A 9,987-nucleotide genomic window follows, 5' to 3' on the forward strand; every position below is an offset into this window, starting at 1 on the left:
ATGAAATCTATAATACCCCAAAACTATTGCAGCCGATACGCAGACAATAAATAAGGATCTGGTGGCATCCTTCATAATTGTAATACACGTGGCACAAATGTGGTAGGAAAGAATGAAATTTAAAGACTCCATATAGCCAATAAACCTTGGGGCAGCCTCCTGGCACCTTTGGAAAGGTCTGGATGACAAAGGAAGGAAAAAGTGATTTGCTCTGAGAGTTACTGAGAACAGAAGAGGAGACTCAATGCATCACGTATAAAATAACCTGCACTGAATTCAACGCTGTGCTGTTCAGCTGATACAGCAGCAGAACCGGCAAACTGAGTACAAGGAGGTGGTTGTTGGGCAACCTCTAAGACAGGGACAAAAATTACAACATTGAAAAGCCACAAGCAGGGTGGGGAAGGTGGGTCAGAAGAATCTGCCTCAACTCTGGCACCCCCCAAATTAGCAGAAACTGTGCTCTGTCATAGGAGAGCTGGAGGTGGGAGCCCCAGGGTGGGATCATGCAACAGCATTTTTATGGAGCTCAGCTCTGAGCTGTTCGTGGAGGTCAAGCATACACATACTTTCTTGGCAAGGGCAGATGGTAGTAGTATTCCCATTTTTCAGATGATAAACTGAGGCTCAGGGATTTACCCAGGCTCTGTGGAATCACTTGGCACTAAATCCATATCTTCTGATTACCGATTCTGGGTGGTGAACTACCGGGCAGTTCCTCGAATGAGCAAACGCCACAACCGTGGATGGCATTAGAAATATCAACTACCCGGCCTAAAATAAAGCAACCAATAAGCAGACCGAGTAGGTTCAAAGAGAGAACTCGAATACCTAACACTTCCAGGGAAAAGGGTTAAATCTACAAGAGAAATACCTGAACATATTTCCCCTGCTCTCCACTACACCTCCAGGACAAATAAGGATGAGTTGTCAAGTTAAATACAAGCAGTCAAGTGACTGAATTATAATTTACTCTGTGCTCAATTTAAATTAGTGTGAGGCTATTAAAATATACAGTATAAATACGGCAATTCATCACAAGCTGTCATGGATGACTTCATCTATTTGCTGGAGTGGCATACGTTCCACTAAAGGGAATGAGTGCAAAATCACAGGTCAAATTAAGCTGCTATTCTGTTTTAATTCACTTATTTAATCTGTGGCGACATAATTGTCTTTTACAGTATGTACAACTCAAAGGAAATTTGGGAGTATTATAGTCAGTATACAAATGATTAATCAAATGGTCCATTTAAATGCTAGTTTAAGAGCAGCAGAAACTAAAGCAGTTGAAGAATGGCAATCAGACACAGTACGCGGGCAGCTAGGATTTTTCACCCTTCTTTAGATGGATTTTCCTCCCTAATTAGAAAATAAATCCTATTTGGAAATCTAGTAAATCTTCCATGCAATATCTAGTTGAAAAGATTTTACAGAATAGATGAGGGTGTGGAGTACTTTGGCCTGCAGCATGCATATTAATATTTTGTTTATTTTTCTGCTCCATCTACCTGCAATTTGCTGGGCACCTCGTCACCGTAAAGCACAGAATCAACAGGTTTTCAAAGTGTTGACCTGTGTTGTCAGATCGTGATGCTGTATTTATATACAAATCTCCACTCAAAAATATGCACTTCTGTGTAGCCTTCCAGCCACAGAGACCCCCGTATTTTGTATTCTTTGTCTTCTTGGCTCCGATTAGAACACTTGTCAAGACATTGGCACTCACACCTTGATTTTACAGATGGGTAAACTGAGGCACGGAGAACGTAGCAACTCCCTCAAGACTATAATGTAAATTCATTTTAGCACCAGGATTAAGAGACAGACTTTGCAACTCCTAGCCTGTGACTATGCTGTTATAAACCAACATAACAGACATCCATTCCCTGCAAGCGTCTCTTTGGAAGAGCATATCAAAAGCTCATTTTAAACAATACTTACACGGGCAAGCAAAAAGGCATTTTTAATAATAAAAGTCCAATTCAACAAATTCACAGCGGTTTTGGGGACTGAACAAATCCCCAGGGCTGGAGAAAACAACTATGTGGGGCTGTTCGAGGAAAAAAAAAATGTCTTGGAAATGGGCACAGAGCTGGTGGATGTTGGGTATAGTGAACTCTGACAAGTCCATCCCTCCTCCCTCGCTTGTTGTGCCGCCTCCTGCAGATGGTTTCTGACAGCTCCAACACTTAGATGCTGTCAACGTGCCTGAAAAGGTCAAACTGGGTGGGGGAGAAAGAAAGAAGAAGTCGGAGCAGGCTCTCATGAGGGCTGGGATGGAGGGAGGCCCTCTGCATGCGCTCACTTGAAAGAAGTATTATTCAAGGGAGCAGAAGCAACTGTAATACTGGAGGAGGCAGAGGCAGAGTTAGGACCAAGTTTCAAAGACCAGCACGGTCAACGGTCAGAGCGAAACACTAGGGGAAGAACAGGTTTGTTCCCACATTTAAAAAAAGAAGTCTCTTCCTGTGAAAATTAGAGAGAATTGTGTCACATTTTGCTTATCACAACTAAGAAAAATTCTTAGATTTTTTTATTTAAAATTACAATCTTTGCAAGCGGCACCAAAAAAAAAAAAAAAGCCCAGAGCAGAAGTAGCTGACTTTATCCCTTCTTTCTGCTCTGTGTCATGTCATCGGGCTGTTTCTTTGCATTGCTTCACCTGCTTTGTGCACACAGAGAAACAGTTCAGAATGGGATGCACCAAACATCTGCTTTTCTCATGTTCGCAGGACTTTTAAATTAAGTTCACACAGGAGCTGTCGTGGCCAGTTTCATGGATTTCACGTGAAACCCACAAAGGTTCCACCTGCCTCACAGGACCTCAGAGGCAGAGAGGGAATTTTCTTTTGTGCAAACATAGATGACTGAAAGCAAAGAAACCCCCAAAGGAAACTCCCACTGAAGATCTCTTAGGGACAGTTCGCTAACGGCAGGTGAATTTTGCACGAGAAATCTGTGGCGATTTTGCTCGCAGAAAACAGCCCGCACCTCTAGCGCAAACCTTCGTTTCCCCCTTCTCATTCCCCCACAAAACCCAATGAAACTCAGTGATCTTGGAGAAACAATTGTACAAATTTAGCACAACAAGAGAGAAAGAAATAGAAAGAAACTAGAATGATTAAGAATTTCTAAGCAACGATCCCACAAATGAATTCTGTTTTAAAAATGTCCTATTTCAATTCCAAAAACATGAACTGAAATGGCATCTGCATCCACAACCAAATGTTTTCCTGAACTCTGAACTGCTGTAAATTTAAGCGATATCAAAACCACGTGGGGAAAATTAAAAAAACAAAATAAAACTCTGTTTTGCTCGTGGCAGCTGGGAAAAGTAGGGATCTCCTTTCAGAAAGGGAGGTTTACAACTTGAATTACACCTGCAATTTCAGCCTCCGTGCATTGGGCTGGGGCAGCGTGCAAAAGCCTTCAGCAGTTGCTTAGCAAGACTTTCACTAGCAAATAATCAGACTTTGCACACTCTTCTCCATCCAAGGTTCCCCAAGTGTGAACAAGGGGACAGTACGAGGGGCAAGGCTTTGTGTGTGCCATCTCCTACTGGACCAATCGTATGTGGCCGGAGGAAGGACCGCATGTGCCTGAAAGCCTGACATTTCTCTTGCAACTATGCAGGTGGTCCATAGAAGTAGTTGTCGCACAGAAAGCCTTGCCTCTCATCAATTCCCGGACTGGCACATCTACAACAATACCCCTGATCCACAAGGAGCAATCCCCTCAGTTGGATAAAAAGGAGCAAAGAAAAATTTAGACAGAAACGTAAAAGAAAAAAAACCAACATTCAAAACGAGGACATCTCTTCAAAAGTAGCATGATCTGCTAAAGGAATAGGGGGAGCCCCGACATTTAAAAACGAGGCTGCACAAACCACTCGGACTATACTCCGGGGAAAACGGTAGCATCGGCAGAGGAACAGATAGGCTGACCTCGCATGACCTTTCTACCGCTTATTTCTTCATTTCTTGGATTCAGGGGGTGAAACAGAATCACTTCCAGCTGCCGGCGAGATTTTATCGCTGTTGCACATGCCGCAGCTCTTTTTCGATGTGCCCATTTAACTGAAAGAGGCAAGAATCGAGGTGCCTGTAACAATGACGGAAGACTCCTATAGCTACCACGCTGTGACCTCTGGACTTGTGGGAGCTCAGTGGTCATTTCAGCCCAGTAGACTTATGCAGGGTCATTTTCCATGATTTCAGGGAAATAAGGCAAACTATGACTTAACAGGCATAAAAGGAAGAAGAAAGAAACTGCAATCAAGACTAAAAATAAAGAAATATAATCACTGCCAATATCTTACCTTTACTGCTAGTATTTTTCCGCTAGGGACATGATATGCTCTGTATGAAGGGAAAATGTAAATATTGTGAGATTACACACAAATGACTTTGATACGTAAGTGCAGCACGTATATACTGATTTCCCAGAAAGAGGAGATGGGAATGCATTTTTATTCTAAAACAGCTTCCATGTCATGTTTGCAAACGGCACAAATAATTCAGAGTGTTTGGCTAAAAGCAACTGATTAAAAAGAAAAAAGAAATGAATTTATGCCAGTTAACACTTTTTATGCCATTCAACAGCTTCCACTGCCAACATTACACCTTTGTGTGTTGTGTAGAAAAGCGCATGCACAAGATAATATTACGCTACGTATTAGAAAGGTTATGAATGTGTATTTACCTGTCTTCAAAATTTTTTCAGATGTAACAAAGATAATACATAAACCCTGTGCATATTCTTCATATAAAATAAGCTTTCGAATACAAACCGTGTTATCCTGAGGGCATGATGAGCGTTAAGACAATCAGATGCACAACTGCAACACTTAAACTGAAGTAAACCAAGGGATGACTGACTGTTTATAGTCATCTAAAGACTGCACAAAATATTAGTTAGTGAAGGGAACATCCTGCATCTGTAACTGCGGGGATTAATATATGTATTAACAACCATGCAGCCGAGCCTTAACATTTACGCGCTCTGGAAATGAATTTGCACAGTAATTCAAGAGTAGCGCGTGTCAACCTGTCTTACCAAACATTTATAATTGGCTATTCCACAAACTACGGATCCCTAGCCATGGCGTTCCAAGAAAATAAAAAGGTATAAGGAAAAAACTCAACGTAATTTTGCATAAAAACAAAACCATTAAAGTTTTTCCTCTTCAGTAGTTTTATTGTCTCAGACTGATTTATGATACCATGCACAATAATGTCATATCCTTGGCATTAACTTTAAAGAATTACAATATTTCAGCCCTATATGCCACTAGCAATTATTACTGAAGAGGAAAAACTCTTGATAGGCTTTTTTTCCTCGAACAAAACCATACCGAGCACAAAGCAGACCATCCTACATAGACATTGAGATGCTTTGTATAATTTCTATTAATGATGTGGAAGCTTAACAAGCTTAATTTAATAATTTATAGCATAAATATTTATGAATGTGAGTGGCATTAGCTTTTAGAAACTGCCAGTGCTTTATGTACCGTCCCATCAATATTGGGATTATTTTAATATCAATATACAATGCAGAAAACAGGATCTTCAGATGAAGCCATCAGTGACAGACCGACAGCTGAATGCATAATCGATGCATCAAGTGGAGTAACCACGCTCTGCTGTAAGACGGATGAGCCAACTCTGGCAAAACGGTGCCGGACTTCTTTAAGATGAGCAGAAATGATAAGAAAATGAACAGGTTGAGATAGCGTGCTTAACGTCTGTTAGTTTAGTATGTACTGTGCTGGACAGTTTGGCAACTTAATTAGCTTGTCAAGAAAGCTGATCTTTTTTTTCCGTAAGAGAGGTCTCCTGTTTCCAAGTGAATTAAAAGGGAAGACTTGATTATTTAATTATGATGCACGCTAATTCATCCGTGGAAGTTTGGGTTAAATTTCCAGCAGAGGGCAGATACCTGGTTTGGTTTACAGAGCACTGACAGTACCAATTTAACATTTAATTATCACTGAGAATTGGATCACAAAGGAGATACCGTGGCCCTTGGGTACAGCGTGTCCCTTGGCTTTGCAAATGGCAGGGAACGGGGGAGGAAGGGAATTTGTTTACTTTCGACTGATCCGGCGTCTCAGTTGTCCCGACCTTCCCCCGCACAATAACTGTAAAGTGATTAATGAAGTTTGAATAGGAGCTTTGGTTACACCAAAAGACAACTGTACACCTCTGCAGTGTTTTAATTAACAGCTAACACTTCAAATTAGTCTGTAGTTGCCACAGTAATTACCTGTTCCAATGAGCGTGTGGGGAAAACGGTTTTGTTAGATATTATGTAGAACCGCGAGTTGGAATTGAACGTTCTGGTTACAGTCAGCCTGGCTAATGGAGGAGATTTAATACCCTCCTGAAGCTTTCGAATTGTATGCTTACAAACCCAGGGAATAATGGGTTCGATCTCAAGAAATATACGCTTCTTCCATTTTATAGGCACCCATCGCCATGTCTACGGGTATGCACGCGGAGCCTGAAGTAATACAACACAGTTTATAAATAATAAACCCGCTCATTGCAGGAGCCAGCTTTTAATTTCATTTATTCATTTATTTACAAACGTCCCTGTCTCCCCAGCGACAAAGGGAACACGCCCACCGTGGTTAGACAAATAAGGCCGCAAGTAACCAGGCTCTTTAACGAGGCAGCACAATCCAAAGCCCAATCATGCAAGGTGCTGGGAAGTGACAGTGCTCAGTGCTGGGCAGGATCTGGCCACGGCTCAGCACAGAGACTTGAAAGCAAGATTTGCCGAGGAGGCTATTGAACTAGGTGAAGCACCCGGCAAACAACGGGTCTGTCAGAAATCCTTCCTGTAGGGGAGGCACTGAAACAGTGCCACGGAGTTGATCTGGTGGGAGCTGGAGGAAGGGTGAAATCCCAAGATCTTCATATTTGATGGATATTTATCGAAGGAAACGAGAAGCGCAGAGCAAACGGATTAAACGTGGCGACTGGCAACTTGTTCTCTATGGCGCAGGACCTGCAGAGTGCTCAGACGCGCTTGTTAGGTGGTTTGGGTCTTAGGAGTCTGGCCGCTCATCCAAACCGTGGCTCAATCAGCCCGGTGGTATCAAGAGGATTTGGCCCCAAGTGGCATCGTGGTGCAGCACGCGGCTGGAGCGGGTGAGAGAGATCCAGGGGACGACGCCTCCCTGGACGCTTTGCTCCGAGACCAGAGTTCACAAGCCTGGCTTGGGTGCCTAAGCATCCGACGCGGTGGACGGGGACAGCGAGCCACCTGGAAAGGGCTTCACAGGGGCCAGCACGCTATGGAGAGGGATGCTCAAGCTTGTCGGAGGCAAACACGGAAGAGAGGGCTGAAACCCTGCCTCCTTCCTGGACTTGGGGGTCCAACTCAAAGCTGTTGCGAGCGTGAGAATCAGCTTGACGCCTTGCTCTTTGCTCTTGATGTGGGAGATCGGCTCACTCCTTACTTTTATGACATAGGAAGTGGTGGGAGGACCGAAGCAGAAAGGTGCCATTCACCATTTTTAAAAGCCTGATGCCCCTCGGGATGCTCTCCTGGAAGGTGAGAGAGATTGCTTTGAACCCCCTCAAGCTTAGGAAAGCAGGTCTCTCCAGATTTCTCACCTCCTGGGCCCTTTTCCATGCTGTCTGTGCGCATTTACCATCTCCTGAACACACCAATACCTTGGGCTCTGCTCAGGGATCTGGGTTCAGTTTGCAAATCTCAGTACCTATGGCCATTTGACCACAGCTAACACCTCTGGGCTTGCTGACAGCAGAGCATTATAGGTGCCTATACACCTTCTCTCGGAGAAATTTACCATTTGGGCACCTAAGCAGAGTTTTGTGCATTGCTCGCTTGGAGTTAGGTGCCTATGCTGCACTTTAGGTGCCCGAGTACTTTTCTAGACCCGGCCCCATCAGACTCTCCGTGTTCAGTGCATCAGGAGACAGAGCCGTAGGTAACCGGTCACGGGCAGCCTGGCAACCTCTCAGCATAGCAGAGCCCACAATATTGCGATGGTCTCGACTGGATTGCGTTTCCATTTATTCTGACTTCCGCGCCTCATGTTTTCCTAATTCTGTTTTGTTTGCACAAATCCTCAAGGAGCATAAACTTCCCCATCAAAGGACTCCCAGGTGCCATGCTTGGCTACGACTGTACAAAGCCGACTGAAACAAACTGTCACGACAAAATCCAAAGTACAGCAGGATACAAAATACCCCAGGAAAACTATGTTCTGAGTTGATAAGAGTTTGTACCAGACAGAAACCAGCTCTGGAAGAACAAGTCCATTTTTCTCCCATTTTGTTCAGGCTGTATTTTTGCTCTGTAAATGAACCACTGCAAAAGCTATAACACAGATGATTGGGAACAGACCACGATAAATCATTTGCTGTTAAGGAAAAATTGAACAGGCAACATTACATCATGGGTAGCCAACTCCCGCACCCAGAAGTTTAAAAAGCAATTTCAAACACTTGGTGCGCGTGTAAACTACTCACAACTCTGGAAGTTATTAGTCTAATCTCGTTGCATTTTACAGCTGCCCACATCCTATTCATGTCTCTCCATATCTGTATCTTATTTACACAGTGTGTAATAAGAGCTCTGTAATGCACTATTCAAATGACCCTCTCAGCAGAGTCACCGTCTAAAAAATCACTGTGGCAAATTAAAAATAATCTCAGGCATAGATGCCATAAAAGGCCTAAACCAGCGTCCATTGATATTAATGAGAGTCTTTCCATTGACTTAGGATAGTGTTTTTTTCTTTTAACCATATATGATATTACTTTTACTAGTCTAGCAACTTGAAAACACATTAATGAAGCTAGACTTAACATTATTTCAAAATTACTTTATCTTCCAGTATTAAAATACTGCATATATTGTACAATTGAAAAAATAAAATGGGTAATTTGTAGAATTGTAAATTAGTAAATGAAACAAGAGTAAGCATCCAGTCCTTTTATGTTCACAAATCTAAAGTCCTGTGATATGCAGTAATATACTGCTACTAGCTAAGCGGGTATTTCAGAAACAATTTTCGTAGAACATCTTGGTTCGAGCTTAGAAACGTGTTAGGTGAACATGTTAACACGTCAAACAAAATGCAGATTCAGACATCCGTGTTTGAGTACCATCCCTACAAGATGCCAAGACGCTTTCAAATTCACTGAGGCCAATGCTCTAAAAGTTTAACAACGGAGAGAGGACACTTCAGCCCCATTGCTATGGATAGCGAGGGATGCAAAGTCATGGGCCCCCATAGCTGACACAAGACACCTCTTCCAAGAGGATCGCATAAAACAAATCATTTGAAAACTGCACCTTAAGTCTCTTCCGCAGGGATCCTGGTTTTCTCCAACTTAAAAAAAAACCCAATTTTCAGTTTTAAAAAAGTAATGCCAAATACACATTTTTCTGTGATTTAAATGAAACACTGCTAATCTCTCTCTCTATATATATATAAATAGATAGATATATCTATCTACCTATATATCTCTATATAGTGTGGTGTTTCATTTTAATCATGGAAAAATGTGGACTTGGGGTTACTACTTTTAAACTGAAAATTGGGGATTTTTTTAAATCCGAGAAAACCAGGATCCCTGCCCATCAGGCTATCAGGGAGCTGCAGAGTACACGTCTGAGAGACCACAGATGTTTCCTACGAAAGCACTGAGTAATATCCCCTAGAAACTGAATGCTCTGTATGAAGGTAACCGAGGTTACTTGCACAGAGGAGGTTAATAGAAGGATAACAGAACAAGGAGCAATGGTCTCAAGCTGCAGCAGGGGAAGTTTAGGGGAGATATTAGGAAGCACTTGGGCCAAGTACAGACATTCAGGGGCGTTAGGGAGAAGTTAAATCGATTCAAAACAGCTGCCTGATAACAGGTAAGTTGGGATGGGGGGGGCTAGCTGGGGGGCTGGAGGTCCGGGGGCAGGCCGGGGCATGGGAGGAGGCGTGACCCG

At 42.8% G+C, this 9,987-nt stretch overlaps 1 protein-coding gene across 2 annotated transcripts in view; it reads right to left on the reverse strand.

Annotated features, from left to right (window-relative positions):
• The window catches only part of MAP2K5 (mitogen-activated protein kinase kinase 5), a 225,832-nt gene that overhangs the window by 154,709 nt on the left and 61,136 nt on the right, over positions 1-9,987 (reverse strand). For both annotated transcript variants that reach the window (XM_019503946.1, XM_019503945.1), the window contains exon 9: positions 4,322-4,361. In XM_019503946.1, the coding sequence (XP_019359491.1) occupies positions 4,322-4,361 (40 nt within the window). The remainder of the gene's footprint in view (positions 1-4,321; positions 4,362-9,987) is intronic.

Source organism: Gavialis gangeticus, unplaced genomic scaffold (genome assembly GCF_001723915.1).
Source record: "Gavialis gangeticus isolate Ggan-Ray unplaced genomic scaffold, GavGan_comp1, whole genome shotgun sequence".
NCBI classification, from domain to species: domain Eukaryota; kingdom Metazoa; phylum Chordata; order Crocodylia; family Gavialidae; genus Gavialis; species Gavialis gangeticus.